Raw genomic sequence first — 23,657 nt, 5'->3', positions numbered from 1 at the left:
TTATTTATATACATAATTCATAAAGCATACAAAAAAAAAATAAAATGAGATGATATGTACTGAAAGGCTGTAAATAAAATCAACAATTATCACACAAGGGCAACTTTGAAAGTATGTCAGTAATATCTCTTATGAATTTTGGCACAGCTGCAATACTCAAAATCAATCTTTGTTGACACAATTTGTTTTAGACTACCACAAATTACTTATCTTGCTGTGATAATGTTATGTTATCTCCCTATGGTTATTAAATGCTGTTAAATTTAAAGATGAAAAAGACAACTGAAGTCACCAACAACAGTAATACGTTTTTGGACTTTCAAATATGTTATATCGGCTGATCTTCATAAAGCAAACTAAATTGATTGTTAGGTATGGAGTTAATGCAGTGAACGAGAAATATTTATGAATCTGTATAATATGTTTAAAAGAAATAGGCCTTGAACAATCATTAAAGTGATTCATTACACATACTTTTGAGCAGCAGTGATTAATAATGTTTGCTGACTCTGTAGCCTCTGAAAGCTTTAGGATTTTAGGTACAATTACAACCATTGATTTCAAAATAAAGCAGTCTCATTCAAATGAGATATCTGCATATCATCATAATTTCCATCTAGAATTTTTTTAAATTCCTGCTTAAATTTGTTTACAGCTTTTGTTCAGCTCTTAAAGATTATTTAAGCTATTATTATTTTAGATCTATAAGCTCTTTAAGATATTCTTGTATTCTTCATTATACATTCCTATCTACTTTTTAAATAATTCATTCAGCTTAAACTACCTAAAAATCTCTTTTTGCCAAATAATTCATAGTCATTTTTTAAAGGTTTTCTTTTAATTATACAGATACTAAGAGGAATATGGCTTTATTGCATTTTTAATCTATATTAATAACAGCCATTCAACTTCAATCACTTTCTCATTTTGAGTTTTTAAGTAGTCCATTGCAGTTAAAGATGAAGCCATCCATATGTCCTTTTTTCATGTAAACATCAATTTGTTTCAAAATGGTACATACTGTTGCTTTGTTCATTGCAAAAGAATATCCCATTACTGATTTTCTTATTCTTGTATCTCTTAATTACTTTAAAATATGGCTTTGAATAAATAATTTTTCACTTTTTTTAAGATACATATTCTCACTTTCATTCCTCCTCAAATCCCCTGTTAAATGTATTCAACATTTACAATGTGGTAAAGTCTTTTAAAACAAGTTAGAAAAAGAAATCTAAAAAAAAATCTAAACATACATACACCTTAATAATTGGTAAAGGAAAAGCGTCTGAAAATATGAAAGAGGAAATAGCAACCTTTTATCAATCCTATTGAAGAATAAATGTTATTAGTGTGTGTAAAGTTTAAACCTCTTCACCAACGACAACCTCAAGAAAAACGCTCTCAAGTCAGTATACTGCCTAGTGTAATTGGAAAATGTCAAGTAAAATTCATACAATGTTAATTTAAAAAAAATTTAATTTGTAAATTCTATAAATTCATAAGTGTTAATCATGTTAAGTAAAAGATGAATGAATATTAAAACTAACAACTACATTTCATTATCTTCTATTCATATGTAACTATCAATACAGAAACCCACCACAAAGTGATGAAATCTTAAAATTTTTTCTAACAAGTTATCAGTGTTCATCAGTATATTCGTCTAAAAAACTACAATTGCAAAATATTGTGTACCTTTCTTGGTTGTTAAGACTAATATTTTGTTTTTTTTTTTAGTTAGGTAGATAAATATTTACAATGTGATAAAAAATTATTTAGAATTTAATGTCTGTTCATTTAACACACCATTGTACTCTATTTAGTGTATTTTTGTATTTTATGTTTGATCATAACAAGTGGTCCTTTTTTTTGTATGTGTACAATATCAAGGTCAATGATTGATAGATTTATAGTTTACATTTATGAGTTTTCAAACACTGATTCTACGAGGCTAAGTCAATTATTATCCGCAATGTACTTATAAATTTTATTGCAACACAAATAGCAAACTTACATGTACATCATTTTTCAACATAGTCCCCTTGGATTTCAACGCACTTGGTCCATCGTTGCATAAGCTTCCTGATGCCCTCATAAAAGAAGGTTTTCGGTTGAGCTGCGAGCCAGGAATGCACGCTTCTTTCACTGTTTCGTCTGAGGTAAATCGACGGCCCATTAATGCCTCTTTGAGTGGACCAAACAAGTGGTAGTCAGAAGGGGCAAGATCAGGGGACTATACGGATCCTCCGTTTAGTCCCCTGACCCCTGACAACCAAGTACTGGTTCATCCTGAACCAGTGGGCAGCAGTATCCTGAAAGTGTGGGCAGCAGTATGTGGATGGGCATTGTCATCCAACAACATAACACCTTTCGACAGCAGTCCTCAGCGTTTGCTTTGAATTGCAGGCTTCATCTTGGCAGTAAGCATCTCACTGTAACGCGCATTGTTTATTGTCATACCCCTCTCCTCATAATGTTCCAGTACTTGGGCCTTGTGAGTCCCAAAAAACCATAAGCATCAGTTTTCCCTTGGACGGTTGGGTCTTGAACTTTTTTTGCAGGGTGAGTTTGGATTCCATTACATACTCTGCCGTTTACTCTCTGGCTCATAATGATGGATCCATGTTTCATCACCAGTAATGATTCTGTCTAAAAAGATGTCCCGTTCGTTACCATTGCGATCCAAATGTTTTTAGCAGATGTCCAATCGTGTTTGTTTATGCAACTGTGCGAGTTGTTTTGGGACCCATTTTGCACAGACTTTATGAAACCCAAGTCTGTTGTGGATGATTTTGTAGGCAGAAACATGACTAATTTGCAGACCATGTGCCACTTCATCAATAGTTTCTCGTCTGTTTAAGAAAACCATGTCACGTGCACGCTCAATGTTTTCCTCACTTGTGGCGGTAAACGGTCGTCCGGCTCCTTCATCGTGCGTTAACACTTGTGCAACCATTTTTGAATTTTTCAATTTTTTCGTAGACACTCTGTTGTGGCAACACACTGTTCCCGTACTGTACCAAAAATCTTCGATGAATTTCGGCCCCTGATACACCTTCCGATCGTAAAAAAAGGATCACTGAATGTTGCCTTCTTTGGTGCAAACAGAAAGCGGAGCAACCATGGTTAATGGCAGGGCAGCGATAATGGAACTAACTTAGCAGCATTAAACCTCCACAGACATAACAACAACTAAACCACGCATGCGTCATCTACGCAACACGACAGTACTACCAACATAAACAAAAATACAACTAAATTGCAAATAATAATTGACTTACCCTTGTACATTGTTTTAAAATGCTTTCAAAATTTCATAATATTTCTGTTTGAAGCTGCCCAATGCAGAACAATGTGTAACTGCAATGGTTAGGTTTTATGTACTCCAGGGACACTGTACTAGGCAACAGTGTGTTATTATGCTCATCGTTACTGATTCTCTCTATTTCAAAAGTGTGTTTTTATTAATTGCTTTTTGGACAAAAAAGCAATTAATTAAAAAAAAATTAATTAAAAAAGCAATTGTGTTTGTATTCGGTTGTAAATTTTAAATTGTAATGTACATGATTTATATAAGTTAATAGTTGTGTTTCATTATGATTGAAAATATTATGGAATAAATTTGAAAAATTTATTGTAATTAAATTTGGTTCAATCAATTATTTAAAAAGTTTATTGTTTTAAATAATACATTTTAATTTTCAGTTCTCACACACTTTAGAGCTTTTTTTACTTAATAAAACTAGTACTACATTATGCAACATTCTAGACATGCTATTATCAAGGAGTAGTGATATTTAAGAATTTAATGGATTAGAGTTGGAATAAAATAATGAATATAATACAAATGACTTAGAATAAACAACCTTGACATTTATTCACTATTTATTGCTGATAATCAAGAACAGAAGATAAATAGAAAAAATAAAATCATTTGGAAAGTTTTTACCATGAAATGTTAAACATAAACTTAATGTAAATACCTCAGGTGCAATATTTTCCAGGTGTAACATTAGAGCAGGCACACTAAATATGTGAATTAAAAACATTGATACCAATTTCTCGGTTAAACCAGCTGAAATCAACGGACGAGTAGCCAATGTCATAATAGCTGATAGTGATGCATGTTTTAAACAGATTTTTGTTCTAGCCAGACCTCTGATTAACAAAGCCTGAAAAATAGTAAAGTTAATAATTATAATTAAACAAGTAAAAAAAATTTAATATGTATAATATATTGTGTCCAATAAACAAAATATCAGAATTAAGGAGACCTTTGGACAAAAATGCTGAAAAATATAAAAAGTTAAATTAACTTCTGCACCATAAAATGTTTGACAGAATACGCAAGTAAGAAAATGACAGAAAATCCTTTTACACTAAGTACATGAATTTTATTAATATAAATTATATATGCCTTATATATGATCTTTTACCCAACTCCAGGATGAATGGTTGGCATCTTTTGCTCCAATTCTCTATAATATATCATTTCTGCTTTGGACTTAAGAAGGGAATCAAAAACAACTACAAAAATAAAATTAAAATCATCTACTTGTTAGAAAATGAAACTGAATTTTGCTTTAATTAAACTCTAACGATAAAGTTTTTTATATATCTTTTGAATTATTTGTTTGGTACTATACTCAATGCTTCAGCTGTACTGAAGCTGAGATGTCATCTAAGCATGAATGATTATGTAACAATTTATTTTATATTACTAATAAAATTACTACAAGGTAAATCAAGCTTAAGCAATGAAAAAGGATTTTCTTTATTCCAGTATAAGGTTCTCAAACAATTTTTAATTAAGCCTGCACTGACCAAATTTTTATCAATCCATGCATTCTCTTACACAGGGTGTACAAAAAAAAAATATCAGGGTTTTAAAGCTACAAGACATTTCTTAACTTTGACTTACAGAATGAATCGCAAATAAAATGAAAGAGTAGCTCAGACTTTTTCCTGCAAGTGTTCAATATGGCACCTTTCATCATAAGGCACACATCCAACCAATAGGAATGTTCTTCCCATACCTTAATCAGCATGTCTGGAGTAATGGATTTAACAGCTGCTTCAATCCTGTGCCTAGAATCAAGTAAATCAGTAGGTAGTGGAGGCACATACACTAGAGCCTTTATAAAAACTCCAAGGAAAAAAAATCACATGAGGTCAGATTGGGTGACCTTAGAGGCCAGCGCAAACACTCTGTCATCCGGTCCATGTCAAACAATCAAGCAATTGCGGAAAACATCATTCAACCAGTCCTGTACAGAATTATGCCAGTGAGGCGATGCACAATCTTGTTGCCAAATAAAATTCTCAGATCCACCTTACAGCTGAGGAAATAAACAAGCGATTCCTATTACACTTGCTTCAATGAAAACGAATGTTCAGTAAACTTGCCATCAGGATATTGCACAGAAAACATTTAATTTTCGGGAGTCCTTTTCACAATGAAAGATTTCATGGGGATTTTCTGACGCCCCCCACCCCTGGATACAGACATTATGTGTATTAACTTTTCAACTAAGATAAAATGTTGACTGAACACTATAATCATGAGAGTCGTCATCTTCGTGCTGCATCATTCTGATTTAGAAGTTGGCAAGCATTGTAGTTGGTAGGCTTCAAAGCCTGTAGTAGTTATAAACAGTATGGACAAATGTGTAAGGAGTTACCTTAAAACATTTTACACTGTTATCACCAGCACTGCTAGTTCATGGCTGGTTTTCCTAAAATATTTTTCAGAACTATGCAGGAAACACTTCCTGACATGTTCAACATTTTCTTCAGATACCATTGGTTGTTGTCCCATAATCTTTCCTTTATCCAGACATCTGGTCATTTCAAACAGCTTATGTCATTGATGAATGTTATTGTCACTCAGAGGATCACAATTAACCTTTGTATGGAATGCACATTGAACTGCGACTACAGACTCACATTCTACAAAATGCAAAACACAGAAAGTTTTCTCTTTTTAAAATTAAGGGAATCTCCATTTTTTTCTAGTGGTGTTGATAAATGGAAAAAATAAGGAATCAAAATATGGCCCTGCATACTACTGTCCTTTTTTTCTTCTTGATTCTTGCCTTACATCCACAATACATCCATCATCCAAGAAATACTATAACAAATCAAAACCTCTATATCCTTTTTTGTACACCCAGTATAATGAATCTATGAATGACTACTCTAGGAAGGTTTGGGTCTTTCATTAACATTTATATTTAGTATGTTTGTAAATTTCACACAACAAAATCAAGGATCTTGGATTTATGTACCACGTATAAAATTGACATGTTTTGAGAAATACTTTTACATGTTTGATCTGTTTAAATGAAATGATTTGCAAGATTGATTCTGTTTTTGTAAGTAATGCTTTTCCAACACTACAAACAAAATTATATAGCATCAGAAAACAAACTCAGCAACCTGGAAGTAAACAAATTAACTACACTGACTAAATTAAATCGAGAAAACTCACCCCCTCCCCACCACAAACACACAGAAACAGATACAAGCTCCTTACACAACAAAATCGAAATTCCCTAATAGATCATAGAAATATAAAAAATATATAAAAATTTTCATAACATATGAATTTGATCTGATTAACAATATACATTTCAACATGATGAAAAATTAAATTTAAAAAATACTAAAACTACCAAATGACAATCTATTAAGTGGAAAATCAGAATAGAGATCAAATATGAGTACCATTAACAGTGTTGCATGCAATTCTATTAGAAAAAGACCTACATAATAAGCTCCTAAAGAACAGTCTCCATATCATTTGAAAATAAGACAATACAAATAAATTTTAATATTAATAAAATTACAGTTGAATTTTCTATGTGGTAGACAAAAGACAGAAGTAAGGTCAAACAAAAAGGGAACATTTTTGCTTTTCTGCATAGTAAAAAGGCTGGCAACACTCATCTTCGATTTAATTAGTTTTTATTTGCTTTATTTTAACTCACAATGTTTTTTCAATTTTTTTTTCATGTTTGTCCTCAAATCTTGCATCCTTAATTTAACATATTTCCTGACATTGTCGGTTGATGAAAGTTTGTACAATTACTAAGGTAGAGTGACAATACAATATTCAACCATTACTTTTGCAAACATCCTCATGTACAGGGGTAAATTAAGGGTCCAGGTGTAATAATTTAACATACTTCCTGACATTCCCTACTGATGAAATTTTGCACAGTCACTAAGTTACTAAGGTCAGGTGAGAATACAATATTCCACCATTACTTTTGCAAACATCCACCCACACAGGGGTAAATTAAGGGTGCAAGTGTAATAATTTAACATACTTCCTGACTATTGCTGAAATTTTGCAAAGTTACTAAGGTTGGGTGACAATACAATATTCTACCATTATGTTTGCAAACATACCCCTATACAGGGCTAAATTTGTAAAATGTATATAAGCGACAAAAAAAAGTTTTGTTAATTTACAATTGTACTTCAATAATCAAAAATCTCAATTTTTTGTTACTTTGTACAGTAAATATTTGACTGAATGTCTGTTTGATATTTTATAAATATGTTAGAAGCTTCAATATGTGATGTTATCTTTTGAAACCCAAATTAATCAACTAATTAAACTCATGAAATGTATGATAATAATTTGATTTAAAGTACAACTAAAATGTATAAAGTAAGATTTTAAAATAAAAATAAAATTTTTTTAAAATGTTTATAAATATTATTTATTGACTCATTGATCCACAGGAATCATTCAATTAACAGCCTTAATTTGGTCTTGATTTTTAAAACCAAGGTCTATCTACATCTGAACAATGTTCATCAGAAAACAATATGACACTTGTCAACCTTGGTTGTCTCTAAATTATTACTTGTTTTACCTAATAAACAATATTTGCTGGATAAACACCCTGCAATTGAAGAAAATGTATCATCACTATTCATAATACTACTTTGGTACAGATAAATAGCAAATAAGCAAAGAACTTAGTATAAATTAATTTAGTATCACAGCAACAAACACCAAAATAATGAATCAATCCTTTGACCACACACACACTCTATGAGGAAATAAAACAAAAATTCCACTTTACGTCTTTTAATTTCCCTAACAGTTTATTCTCATCACTTACGGGTAAATTATTTACATCAGATTTATAAAGATTATCAGAACTGATTGATTATCTTGTATTACTCAAATGCTGTTTTTTTTTTGTTTACTGTCTGCTATAAAAACATGTTATATCAGAAACCAGTCTTTACTTGCATTGACTTACGGCGATTAAGGTTTTTCATGGAAAAGATAAGTTCAAGAGATTACATGTCTGAAAAGAGTTTCACACAGAGTAGAATATTGCATTTTATTATTTAGGGGAATGCAATAATTTTAAAGGTTAAGTACCTTTGTAAATCAAGTTTTTTATCTTAAAACAATATCTGTTGCATACATGAATAAATATATAAACTTCTCTTGTAGGTTTACCACACTAATTTGTTTTTTTATTAATTAGATAATATTTAATAAATATATGTTAGTAAAATAAATAAGCCATGTTGCAACCAAGTACTGTATTAAATATAACTGAGCTAATAATTCGAAGCCTAAAAACTGCATTTAGATATTGCATATTAGTATGTAATTGTGTATTTCCTACTGTTGGTAATACACAAAAGTTTTTTATATAATGTACGATATATGATTATAACATAACATGAACCTGGATTTTTGTTAATAATTGTAAGTGAATATAAAAACATTCTTAATGGGTTTTTCCTTTTACATATGGATACACAATTTTTTATTTTATTAAAATTAAATAAATAAATATAAAATAACTAAATATTTTATTAAATATTATACTTTAAAAAAATAATTTATTAAAATTAGATTTTTCATTAGAAATTAAAAATTGTTGACCGTGAATGTATAATTAGAAAATGACTACCTCCAGAGTGTGTTGTTTGCAGTTTGTTCAAAGAAAGTTATCCTTAAAAATCTCAAAACTAATTATTTGAGACAGTGTCTGGGTGTTACTGTGAAATATAAATCGGCAACCAGCAGAATTATCAGTGAATTTTTCACTACGGATAGATCTGTGTCTGGTGAAGAAGACAAATGAGTGATGAAACAATTGCTGTCATCGACGAGGCTAGGCCTAGTATTTCTGCCAAGACAGGTGGTGGACATATGCCATCTATATCATGTGATCTGTTTGATTCTGGCCAAGAACAGAAATTTTTGAAAACGTAAACTGTGAGTAACATTGCTTCAATAACAAATTCAAACTATTTTTAAACTGTACAAACTCATACAATACTTTTTTTATTATTACAAAACTCGTGTATAAAATATATAAAAATTTTAATTTGATCCAAATAGCAGTTGATTTGTTTAAAAAAAATAATAATTACAGCACGCATAAATTTAAAAATAAATACAAGTGACTTGCTTATAGCTTTTTCAAGCTTACACAACAATATCTAACCACAATCGCTAAAGGAAGTAACATCTTCATATCAAACCAAAAATACATACATAAAAATAAGGTTTCACACTTCACCCTGTTGCATAATTTATATCGATTAATTATAACCTTTATAACTTAATAATTTCTCATTCTACTGAGGAAGTTTTATCCCAGGGGCTTTCCTTCTCATATTTTTTTAAAAATAAACACTGTTTCTTTCTGCCCAGTTAAGTGTATTTTTTATTTCCTGTACATATATCCATCCATATGTAACATTAGAATAAAAATCATTAGCTCATTCAATTGATAACATTTTTTATGAAGTTTAATATATTGTATTTCGATGATACAGCAGTATTTACAAAACAATTACTTAAACTTTGGTAACCTCTCAAAACTACAAACAAATCGAGTTTTTTCAGACATTATTTAGAAAGAAATATTTAAAATAATGGTAAAAACTGATTTTCACTACATTTCCTTTTATTTGATACTTGTTTCATTAAAATCTGTTCAGCTGTTTATGAGATTCAACCTCTCAAACTTGAGTCAATACAATTTCTAGTATAGTATATTAAAATATAATATAACCTTGTGTATTATTTGAGCAGTTTTCTCAATTTTTCTGGTGAGAAACAGTCTGACTGCCGAATACCAAGAGAAACAGAAACGTCAGCCTGAAGGTTTTTTTTTTCACTTTCAGCCCAAACTAATGCTTTGGAGTATTAAGAAACTGAAGATAACAAAGCTGTGGATAGCACTGAAGGCATTAACAGTATCTACATCAATCACTACACCACTGATTCTGTTGAAGTAACACCAGAAGAAAAGCTTGATCTCATTCATCTATGCATTCTATTGAAAGTATCCTGAAATGGGTTCACTATTTTCTGGCAGAATTAGGGATTTTATGTTCAACATGTGGAATGATTTTGTAATATGACTATAATGATGCTGATTGTTTTAATGATTCTGCAATGCCTGATTCCTTTTGACATTTAAAGTATGACCTAAAACATCAACTTATTTCTGATAATCATAAAAAAAGTGTAAAAAATTTGAAAAAAAAAGTTACGTGATGAGTTATGCAGAGAAGGGAGAGAGAATGTACTTAATTGTGCAAATGCTGTATATCTTACAAATTAAACACATCGTACAAGTCATAGGAATCTTGTAATTACTAAATTACATAGCAGTGGAAGTTCTGCGGGATTCTCAAATCATTCAAAAGAATTTTGGAGGTGTTTTTACCACATATCCATTCTGTTTTGAGGAAGGAAATTGTAGCCTGCATCAATAATAATGACCTTACTGTTGATATTTTTGCTGACAAAGTAACAATTAACCACAAATCAAGGCATAATGTTGGCATTACAGTCCTAATTTTTGACATTTCATCAGAACACTTATTGAACTGTACTTATCTTAACCACAACTTTCTTCAAGATTACACTGGAAAAGGTTAAATGGAAAGTATTTTAAAAACATTTAAAAAATTTGGTTTTAATTCATCATTCTTAAGAACTAATTTACTTGGTATGGCATTTGATGGGCAGTATATTTTACTAGGTATAGAAAAACACATGAAAGATAAATTTATTCTAGAAAATATCTGTTCCCTGGGACTTGATGCACAGAATTGAACTAGCTGAGAAACATTCTTCTGTACCTGATCTAATCCAGAATGTCACACCCTCACTGATGAAACTATGAAAGAGTTCTCTACAGGAAAAAAGTATGTTATTTTTCAAAAAGAGTTTGAACAGTATTTTTATATTCTTTATTTTAACAGTATTTTTATTATTCTTTTACTAACTGACACTTACTCTAATTTTTGTTTTCTTTAGCAAAAGAAGTTCAAACCAATTACAATTTACCTTGGGAGTATGTACAATTCAGAGAAAATATCCAAGTACAAGTACATACGTAAACGATATTTCTTCAGCAAGCACCAGAAACAGTTTATATCAAACTGTTAACAAATTGCTTGAATGATTCTACAAGCACACAAAACTGTCTTGTAAATTTATAATGGCTAGTAGCACCTTTAAGAGTGTGCCTTTGCTTGATGTTCCAGTGAGCAGAAAAATTTTAAGATCACTTTCTGGTAGAGTTTGTAAAGAAGTAGTGAATGAAATTGTAAAATATGCTAAAACATTATTGATGTTTTTAGTGTCACTTAAAGAATACTGTCTGTCTGACTTACCTGAATATAAATGAACCCAACAACCACTCAAAGTTTTCAGATAGCAAATTTTATCTCTAACATGGACTTTCTGGTAAGAAACAATGTAGCTAACGACAAAGCAGACAAAAAGTTTAATTCTTTTGAAACTTTTTCTGACACGATAAGTGTTTGCTCATATTCATTTCTATCATCTATTGATAAAAGGAGACTTTTTTTAATATAAATAAGTGTTGTTCTGGATGACAAAGATTACATTCTGTAAGAGTTAGGGAAAATATTCTTGATTTCAAGTATTTGTTCAAACTGGCAGTGACAGACCTTCATAAAAAATATCCTTTGAGTATAAAGTTACTGAACTTTTTTCTGGCAACCCAGTTTCAGAAGATATTTGTAAAAGTTGGGGTGTTTTGATAATATCAGACTGAGCACCCTGCAGCTAATGATTTTTTCATATGAGCAGATTGATACTGATGTATACTGGCTTATTTAATGATAAATAGACCTCCTGCTGGTTATAAAGAAAACAGAGAATTTTTGAAATTGGCTCTTTGTTACAAATGTGGAACTCACTACTAGAACCATTTCAAGCCAGTTTCAAAAAACAAATGAATGTCTCAATGGTAAAGTCCAAAGTTATAAGGAGGATCCAATAAGATTTAAATAAATCCTTGTCTTGTTTTAAAATAAAAGAAAACTTAAAATTAAATAAGCTTACCTGTAAGTGTTTTAAGAATAAAAAAAGTATTGTTTATTTCTTTCTTACTTATTTATTCACCTATTAGAATATATATCTCTATACACACTCCCTCTATATATATTTCTACTGCTCAAAAAAATAAATAAATATTTCTAAAAAACCTAATCGTAAAAAATTTCTCAATTTTTGTCTCAACATTTTTAGAATTATTATTTTATTAGATTGTGAAACGTTGAGAGCCAGACTGCATCAAACAATTTTTTAAAGCCAATATTACGTCTGCAAATACTTGCAGAAAGGTTTTTGTTTGTATATAAACTGTTGCAGAATGATTAAAAACACTCTGTTTTGGCGCCCCTTCACCACATGAGAATCTGTCATAAGACATCTATGCCTAGATCTGTATATTTTGTTCCAAATAAAATTAAAAATTAAGAATTAAAGAAGTTTTTGCAAAAAAAATATCTTAAGATTCCAAATTTTTATTATAATAAACAGTAAATTTAAGTATTTCAATTAATTATCTTCATTTTCATAACAGTTAAATCTATAAAAAAATCCTACGAATTAATTTTATTTGCTCCTAGTAAATATTAGTTATGGTAGCAATAAATATTTAAATATGAAAAACAGATTGTATATAACAAATAAAGAAAACTATAACTTGATTATTTAAACTCAAAAAGTTTTTTTTTTAAGCAAACCCTAACATTACTAATTTTCAAACCATCAAAATGGAAATTTCTTAAATATCAGAGAAATTGCTTTGTACAAATCTCCCTATGTATTTTATTCGTTAAATAAAAGTTAACATACTTGATTTTAATTTTTTCAATGTTATTTACAAGACTGTAAATCTCTCATACAGACCACCTTTTATTCACTTCCCTGCAATCTAATAAAAAAGAACAATTTTAAAATAAATCTATGGGTGTATTTCTGTATTTCTAGAATTTTACTTTATCTAACAATTAATTACTTACATTAATGATGTCACATTTTTTTTTACAATCTGAAAGATTTCATTGTGTACATTCCATCGGTTCATATTTATAATTAAAAAAACATTTTTAACTAAAATAACAAATACATATATAATTATAACCAAAAATGTTTCAATTAAAAACGAAAAGAACAAGCAAATGTTCTCTGTCAAGATTTATTAAAAATTTAATCAAATATATGATGAAGTCAAGATTCTATTTGAAATAACTGGCAAAGTACATTTGTGTGATCGACTGTTTAAGTTTAAACTTTTAATATAATTAAAAAGTATTGTTTGATGATTTGAGGTGTACACCAGAAATGTGCTTAAAATTTTAAGAGTAAGTAAAACAGTGATTAAGAAATTAATTAAAAATTGCTATTAATGTATGTAATTATAATTAATATACAAAAAACAGCTTACAATTGAATTCGATGTATTTAAGTGCTTTCGCAATTAATTTCCATCTTCAGGAACTCTCATATTTGTCCTGTTTATAACATAATTAAAGCTTCACATGTAATTTGTAAGAAAATCGTGATATTTTTGTAAAAAACAATAACAGTTGGTCATCATATGTTTTAAAATTATGTCAATGTAAATGTCTTGTCAATTTGGTGGTCTCAACTGTTGTGTTAAAAGAGAGGTGGATCAGTTTGGTCAACGTAATCTATATTACTATTTAATACCTGATTGCATAAAACGTCATTTTCAAATTTTTTCTGTCGTTTATAAATTTATTATTATTTAAATAAATACGGTATTTTTCTAAAATATTAATGGTAGATTTTAGAGCGAGGTTGGACCGTATTTTCATAGGTGATGAATGAAGACAATGCCTTGTTGCATGCTGAATAATGGTTTAATGAATTGTTGTCTTGACAGTTAATGAAATGAATTGTAAACATAAACTTATAACTTGACATATAAAAATAAAAAATTAATTAAAACATTAAAGCTAACGTTCATCCAAACAAAGAATGGAGTCCATCCGGACTAAGAGTATGATGTGACTGCTTTGGATCAGATTCGAGCACAAAATGCCAGTACGAGTGGAACTCTCCAGTGAGCGCTAGCACCCACTAGATTGCAGCACTGGACGGCTCAACATGGAACAGAACACACCGCCCACAAATTATGATTACCTTAATTATCATTTTGTGATTCAATACATAAAATAAAACTTAAGATGCAAACAAAGAGTATTACATAAAATAATTATGTAAACTTTGAAAGTACAAAAATTAAAGTTAACTCAACAAATCTAATATTGATACAGGCAAGGCTTACAACCAAAGTAAATTGAAATGAACAAATACATTAGGAGGACATTAAATAAATCTCATTGATTACATTCGGAATGACTTATGTCATTGCAAGCATTTAAATTTGGAAAAAAAAATCAATTTATTAATAGTTCTTTTTACTATCGTGTTACTAGTTTTCACATCAACTAATCTAACTAGTCCATCGTTACCTGGATACACTTCAACAATTATTCCTAATTTCCACATCAGTGGAGGAAGATTACTTTCTTTAATTATTACTACATTGCCAACACAGATGTTATTATTTGATATTTTACACTTGTTCCTCTGCTGCAAGGAATGTAAATAATCGATAGACCATGCTTTCCAAAAGTCTTTCAATATTCTTTGTATAAGCTGCCACCAAGTAAGCTTATTTACATTAATGCCTGAGAAATCAGGATTAGGTAGGAAAGTTAATGTAGCAAAGGTTAGAAAATGTCCAGGAGTAAGTGGAGCTGGATCAGATGTATCAGGTGATGGAAAGTACAATGGTCTGGAGTTTAAACATGGTTCTATCTGGATCAACAAAGTAGATAACTCTCATAATTTAGAACGGAATTTCCCATGACTATTCACAGGTGAAACTTCATGCTTTTCACAGCAGTTTCCCACAACTAGGAGAGTATGGAGGAATGAAAGACTACTTTATGTTGTTTGAGGTGCAGAAGGGTTTAATTTTGGAACTTGCAGTATCGGTTTTAAGAAAATCATACATTTCTTAAAGATAATGATTTGCACCGCAAAAGTCTTTTCCGTTATCAGATAAAATAAATATGAGAAGGCAATCCTCGGCGTCCTACAAATCTTCATGGGGCAGCTATAAAACTTTCTGTAGATAAATCAGTTACAAGTTCAAGGTGTACTGCCTTGGTGCTGAGACATACGAACAATGCGATGTAAGCCTTAATAGTCGAAGTATTGGTAGATCTAGTACGCTGCCCATCATGAAGGATAAGTATTGGGCTAGCATAATCAATACCAGTTGACTGGAATGGTTTGGATATTGTGACTCTTTCTTTTGGCAGTTGACCAAGTAACTGACTCTAAGGTTGAGCTCTAAAGCGAAAACAAGTTAAACGTTTATGTATGATGGAGCGAATTATGAATTTGGAATTGACAATACAATATTTCTGCCTAAGTGAGGAATGAATTAGCTGTAATCCTCCATGGGATAATCTTAAATGTTCATGAGAAATAATCAATTAGATGAGATGACTATGAGGACTTAAAACTATCGGATGTTTAGCATTTAAAGATAAGTATGAAAAACTTAAATGACCTCCGACGCGAATGATACCATTTTGATCCAAAAATGGGTTAAGAGAAACTAATTTGCTTTTCCTTGATACAGCAGCAGTTTTCCTTAAATCGCTTAATTCTTTAGTAAAATACAGTTCTTGTGTTTGACGAACAAGAATTTCCAGCATGGAATTAATTGATTTCTTCTGGAGAAAGATCTGACAATATACGATTATTTTTATTTTTTAAATTATAAATGAAGTAACAACAATATGAAAATATGTTTAATGTTTAAACGAACGAAGAAAATGGTTCTGTAAGTTCTAAAGTTTCTGTTGTTTGAAGAGCAGCTGAAAACACATTAGTTTTGCTAGACTTCTCTTCCTTGAGCGAATCTAGTGGAATCGTAGAAATGATAGGCGGATTGGATGACCAGGCATCCTCATCTTGTTTTAGAAACGATGGACCATTCCACCAAAGTTGTAACGAGGTTAATACATCCAGCATGCAACCACATGACAGGATGTCTGCGGGGTTATCCCTTGAAGGAATGTGTTTCCATAAGCATTCCATAGTTAGCTCTTGAATTTCGCCAACTCTATTTGCGACGAATATATTCCATCAATTAGGAAGCGATGAACACCAGTAAAGTACTAATTTTGAATCCGACCAAAAATGGATTGAATCAAATCTTATACCTAAAATACACTTAACCTTACTGAATAAACAAGACAACAGAAGAGCAGCGTTCAGCTCTAACCTAGTAATAGAGATTTGCTTGACTGGAGCAACTCTAGATTTTGAACACAGTAAGTGGGTTTCAATGTGTTCATTGCTATCAACAGATCTGATGAAAAGACAAGCACCATATGTGCTACCACTTGCATCACAAAATACGTGCAATTGATAACGCTTACTAAAACTAATTTTAACTAATCTAGGAATCCTATATACTTGACGATATGAGCTGAGAATACAGAGAATTCCATTTTTCAGCTAGCGAAGCGGGAAGAATTTCATCCGATTGAAGGTTAGCACACCATAACTCTTGTATGAACACTTTAAATGGAACGACTGCAAAAGCAAGTAGACCCAAAGGATCGAACAATGAAGAAATAATTGATAAAAAAGTACGTTTAGTGTAAAAAGTATTATTATCTTTTGGTCTGATTTGACAAATGAAATCATCACCTTGAGGATCTAAGACAATCCAAGATTTTTGATATTTTCATCTTTGTCTAATTTGATGAAGGAATCAAAATCATCGAACATACCAGGCACATTTGAATGAAATTTACGCAGGGAAAGTCCAAATTTGTTAAGCAAATTCGGACAATTTTGTTAAATATCATTATATAATTGTTTCAACTGATCAATGTTGTCACACAACCAGTGAGCAGATCATCGACATAAAAATCTTGCTTAATTACTTGGCAAGCTTGAGGAAAAGAGGCTTCATTTTGATTGGAAATTTCAATCAACATCTTGTGGCTAGAAAACTTGAAAGTGCTAAACCACAAATAACTGTCTGTAAGTTATACAGAATGATTGATGAGTTGGTATTATCACACCAGAGAATTCTTTGTAATGAAAAATCTTGAGGATTAATGCAAATTTGTCTGTAAATTTTAGGAATGTCTCCTACAGCACGTATCTGTGAGTTCTAAAATGAATTATAATCTTGTTGTACTACTGGACCTGTAGCAAGAATTGAATTAAGTGATAGGCCGTTTGATGTTTTTTCACTAACGTCAAATACTACTCTGGTTTTGGTAGTGGTCACACAAAATACTGTGTGGTGGGGCAAATAAAAAAGTTTCAGATGGAGTCTTACACTGAGATGAATCTACAGGTTGCATGTGATCTAAATTCTTGATATTCTTTCATAAAATAGAAGTAATCTTCGTTAAGTTTAGAGCGTTTTCTGAAATTTATGATGTAGCAAATTGAAACGATGCCTTGCATTCTCATACGAATCTCCTAAAGCAAAGTTTTCCTTACAAAGAAGAGACACAACAAATCTGCCTTTGTCATCACGAAAGGTATTTTCCATGAAATGATTTTCAGAGAAAGATTCCTCCTTGGTCAGTAAATGATCTTTGATCTCTTCAGATCTCCAGAATGACCCTAATTGAGAGGAAAGCTGTTCATTGCTAACAAAAAGCGATATTGAATCTGAATCGTTTTTCCGTTTACTAGATTTAGTAGGAATCTGACCAGAGACTATGAAACAATGACGAGTTTCTTGAAGTATGGTACAATTGAGTTAATTGAACAGGCTTAAGCAACAAAAGATAACATTGAGCGCCTAGGAGAATGTCGATTTGCCCAGGAATATTAAAATTAGGATCAGCAAGAAAAAGTTGAATTTCCCAGTCAGTTACGTTAACAAAATTATTAGGTAACAGACCTGTAATAGATGGTAGTACATGACATTTCAAATTAAAATTAAAGTTTTCATACCTAGAATTAATATTTAAATCAACACTTAGCTTAGATTTAGTAACAACATTACTAATACCTATGATCAGCATTAAAACAGGTTTGGTTTAAAGCCCAAGTTTGGCGGCAAACCTTTCAGTATAAAATGAAATCATCAAAGTGGAATCAAGTAAGACCCCTGGCTTGGATGAAATTACCTTTTTTATTCTTAACGTTAACTATTACTGCTGCAAGTAAAACAGACTTTTTAGGTTCTGATTTTAAAGTACAATATGAACTATTAGCCAAAGGAGCTTGATTCGGCTTAGAAGATTTAATTGCTGGCTCTTGCAGCATTTTATCTAAATGAATTAGCGTATGATGCTTTCATGAGCATTTTTTACATTTACGATTGCTTTGACGCCTACTCACAATATGCTGTTTACAATTAAGACATAATTTTTCCTGAAATTCGAAATTTTTCCTTTCATTAACATTATAACTTAAAAATTTATCACATTGATACAATTTATGGTTGCTAGTTTTACATAATGTACACCTTTTATTTACATAGAATTATTAGAACTATTTACATGAATTACATTTTTACTATAACTAGGTTTTGAATAACCATATTTTTTGCCGCTAAAAGTTACATTAGACGGCTGTACCTTTTCATTACATTGAATCGTGTCAGTGGATTCAAGTAGTTTGCGCTTACATTTTAAGAAAGAAATGAGATGTTGTAACTTTGAAAATTCATTATTTTCTAATGTTTTGTCCCAGTCTCTTAAAGTATTTAAATTCAAATTTTGAGTAATTAACTGTATTATAATAAATTCTAAATAGTTAATATTTAGATTCTTCAATGCATTAATATTTGAATTAACTTGGTCAATGAACTTAGATAAATTTTCAGAATTTTCCTTTTTTAATGGTTTTAAATTAATAATTTCTAAAGCATGTTTAGCTGCTATTAACCTTTTGTTACCATAACGAGCTTAAAGTAATTCTATTGCAGTCTCATAATTTTCAGACGTTAATGATAAATTTTATATTACGTCAAGACCATTGCCTCTTAAGAAATTTGTAAGGTAATAAAATTTGTCAACATTAGAAAATTCTTCTCGGTTATGAACTAAACTATTAAAAAGATCATAGAATTTATGCCAAGCCTTCATATCACCGTGAAAAGGCTCAATTTGTATAGGTTTTAAAGAAATTGGATTAGGTTTGTTAATCACTTTAATTGCATCAGTTACCTCTGAAATTTTGAAGCAATTTTCTAATTTTTTATGTTTTAACTTAAGTTTACCAAAAAGGTTATCATACGTGTCTCCAACTTCAAGGACCTTATCAGTCACATCTTGGTGCAATTCGATTTCAGATTGAACATCAAAAAATAGTTATTCGTATTTTAACAGTTTATCAAACTTAATGGTAAATAGATCATAATTGCCTGAATTAAGATCAAAATTTTCAATGAATGTTTTTAATTTGGCTATACTATTCTTCATAATGCCTCGTTTTTTAATTAAATCCTTGAATTCCATTTTTAGTGGAATCATGCACAAAATAATATTAAATTTGAATGAAACAAAATTATTATAAAATAAGGTTAAAAGATAAATGTCATATATAATAATATTGTTAAAGTATAGCTTATGCATAAAGTTGAATGAACTAGCTTGGTTGTAAATATGATATGATATTGCTAACATCTGCTGTTTATAGGTCAGCGAACAATAGAAAGATTGCCTGAGATATGTGTGTGCATGTTACGTGAGCGATAAAGTGAAACTTGTCTAAACTGGAATCGAGGGTTGGTTTCTTATACCTGGCTAGCTTCATAGATACAATTTTAACCGTATTATAAAACAATGAAATATTTAACTATTGAAATATTCACGAACTTGAATGTTTTACTAATGTTAATTTTTTAATTGCACTTTTAATATACACCTTAATTTTTTGATACACTGTTTAAATATAAATTATAAATACCGTGTTATTGACTTTGTTTGACCTTATCGAAACCCATTTAGATGCACTTTTATTCTTATTCAAAATGATCGATTGGTCATGCCGATGTATTTTAAATCACAATCTGCGCATTTCAAACTATATATTCCATGTTTTTCTAAATTGACTTTGTTATTGTTTTTGCAGGATCCACATTATTTATATATTCTATTATTTTGTTTTTAGTTACGTATGTTGTTCTTAGCCCAAATGATTTAAATATTTTGTTGAATTTTTTATAATTTATATTATATTCCACTTTTGCGTAATTATTACTATTATTATTATTAGTTAATTTTATTTTATCTTGTATATTTTATGGTTTTATTTTATTAAATAATTTATCTATTAAAGTTATTATATCTGTTGGTTGTGGAGATGTATTTGATAATATTTAATTCATTCTTTAATTTTATATTATAATTTTTTAAATATTTTAGTGCTCCACATAAAACACGATAATATAAAATTAAAGAATGAATTAAATATTATTAAATACATTCTCACAACCAACAGATATAATAAAAACTTAATAGATAAATTATTTAATAAAATAAAACCATAAGTATTGATAAAAGATAAAATAAAATTAACTATGAATGAGAAAGACCAGGTTAATAAAGAAATTAGAAGTATCGATTTGTTAAATAATTATTAATTTAACAAGGTAGAGAAGGCACCATGAGATATGGATATAATTATGATAAATGAACATGTTGTGATGGATTATAAGAAAATGAGATTAGGAAGGTTGATATAACTGCTAAAGCTATGACAAGAATAAACCATAAGAAGATAAAAAAATAAATGTGAAAATTTATAGAATTTTAAGTATAGTACATGAAATAATAGGCTAATGATACCTACAATGATATTCTAAAACTTAAGAAATGGAAAGACTATATAAAAGACTTATAAGATATAAAGACTACATGGCAACACAAAGTATTTCAGCAGTAAACAAACTAAATTCACAAATTTTTTCAAACAAAAGTAAATGAGAACTTATCAAAATTGATAGTACTAATTTACAATTAATGTGTACTAGTTATTTGTCAAAAATTAAAATTAAAAAATTATTAGTCAAAATTAAATTTAAAAAAAAGCAACAAAACTAAAAGAAAAATGGACCCTACCCAACTAATCAAGAATGAAAATTACCAAAAAAACAACTGAAAAAATAACAACTACAGAAAAACTTGAAGATCTACTCAACAACCTTTAACAAATTGCAGAAGAATAAGCCACAATACAATCCGGTAAAAAACATCAACGGTGGAACAGCGAATGTGACGAAACAGTGGAGAAAAGACATTGAGCATAGGTATTTCACCAATCCCAAAAATCAAAAACATCCTTCCAGAATCTAGTAAAACAGAGCAAAGAAACCATCTGAACCCTATGGGGAATAAGAAGACAATACCATAAAGACACACTGAAACAAACAGAAGAAAAATTCAATAAAACACAGTCTAGAGACTACTAAAAAAACCTTCAAAACTCAGCTCCAAAAATACAAACCCCCAATCCTACTTATAAAGAATGAAAATGGTAAACTGGCCCACAACAATAGACAATGCAGAAATCCTAGCTAAATATTTCAACAAACTCCTAAATTGTGAAGAACTGACAGAACTCCTAAATTTTAACACCAACACCCCAATAACAACACCACCAGAAAACATCAACCCTACTGCAATAAAAGAACAAGCACTGGGTGAGATGAAGTATTACAAAGCATCAGGAGAAAATCAGACTTTTGTAGAAATCTGAAAACATGCAGGAAGATCCGCAAAAATTGCCCTTCATCAACAGCTTGTCAACATCTGGATCAAAGAACTACCAGAACATAGGACAACAGTCCTCATCCATCTGCTACACAAAAAAGGGGACAAAACAGACCCCAACAATTACAGAGGAATCTCACTCCTACAAACAACATACAAAATTCTTTCAAGAATCATCCTCAACAGGACTGGTTCATAACTCAAGAACTAGGAGAATATCACGAAAGTTTCAGACCCTGTAGAAGCTGTCCAGACCAGATCATGAGTCTCAAGCTAATAATGGATTACAACAGGAAAAGAAAAGACAGCGATAAAATTTGTAAAATTCAAGAAAGCTTATGATGACTGCATCCACAAATAATCCCTATTAAAAATTTTACAACACCTCAGACTACATACCAAATTAAAGAACATGATAAAACTGGCCCTCACAAACACTTAGTCAAAGGTAAAATACAGAGGCGTGCTCTTGGAACTATTTGAGATCAAAACAGGACTACACCAAGGCGATGGGCTCTCACCACTATTATTCAACTGTGTTCTAGGAATGGTAATGAGAGAATGGCTCAAATAATCCTCCCCAAAAGTAAAGACAGGCTGTTAAATCAAAACAAACTGTCTTGGTTTCGCCAAGGACTTGGCACTGCTAGCAAATTACACAGATGAAGCTAAATCACAGATATTAGAACTTTAAAACACTGCAAATAAAATTGGCCTCAAAATATCATTCAAAAGACAGAAATTATGCCCCCAAAAGCCAACATGATTAAAAAAAAGTAAACATAAACGATAATAAAATCAAAATAGTAACCCAATTTAAATACCTCAGAGAAATATTAACAAACAACCTAAATGAAGAAATCTTGATCCAAATAAGAAGAAAGAAACTAGCTAAAGTTCAAAAATTAACCTGGTACACTTACAATAAAAAATGCCTATCAATAAACTCAAAAATTAAACACTACAACACAGTTATAAAACCAGAAGCCACTTTTGCAGCGGAAACCCTCTTCCACCTGAACAGAACAATCAAAAACAAACAGACTCCAGAAAATCAAAAGAAGAATTGGAAGAATCTGCATCAACACAAAGTACCAGAAAGTCAGACAGTGAGTGGTTGATTGTACCCGACAAAGTTGTGTACAGAGTTAGAACCCATCACTGACACCATGCATAAAAGGAGACTAGCATTCTTTGGACATATGAGGATGCAAGATGAAAAAATATTGGGAGGACTGCAAGGCCCAAACAGTGCCATCGAAGAGACGTGGATAACGGACTGACTAAAGTCCTCAAAATATCAAAATATTTTGAGATCCTACGTGGTCATAAAAGATAATAACAGTCTAATGTTAAGTTCTATCTGATATTTATTAAAAATGTGATTATAATCAACAAACAGAATCTTAAACTACTACTATTATTTTAATACTTTTAATAGCAAAGAAACTATCTATTGTTACAGTTATTAATCCTAATAACTAACCAACTTAACAAACATTTTTCTTAACTAGCTACTTGTTAGTTTTGCCCAA

General features: G+C 30.4%; 1 protein-coding gene across 4 annotated transcripts in view; it reads right to left on the bottom strand.

The window, feature by feature from the left end:
* LOC142324227 (ubiquitin-protein ligase E3B) overlaps positions 1-23,657 on the bottom strand; it is a 90,349-nt gene that overhangs the window by 55,367 nt on the left and 11,325 nt on the right. For all 4 annotated transcript variants that reach the window (XM_075365055.1, XM_075365054.1, XM_075365057.1 and 1 more), the window contains exon 5: positions 3,984-4,172. In XM_075365055.1, coding sequence (XP_075221170.1) covers positions 3,984-4,172 — 189 coding nt within the window. The remainder of the gene's footprint in view (positions 1-3,983; positions 4,173-23,657) is intronic.

Source organism: Lycorma delicatula, chromosome 4 (assembly GCF_047948215.1).
Source record: "Lycorma delicatula isolate Av1 chromosome 4, ASM4794821v1, whole genome shotgun sequence".
NCBI lineage: Eukaryota > Metazoa > Arthropoda > Insecta > Hemiptera > Fulgoridae > Lycorma > Lycorma delicatula.
The sequence above is the reverse complement of the archived record's forward strand: the minus strand, read 5'-3'. Positions and strand labels throughout refer to the sequence as shown.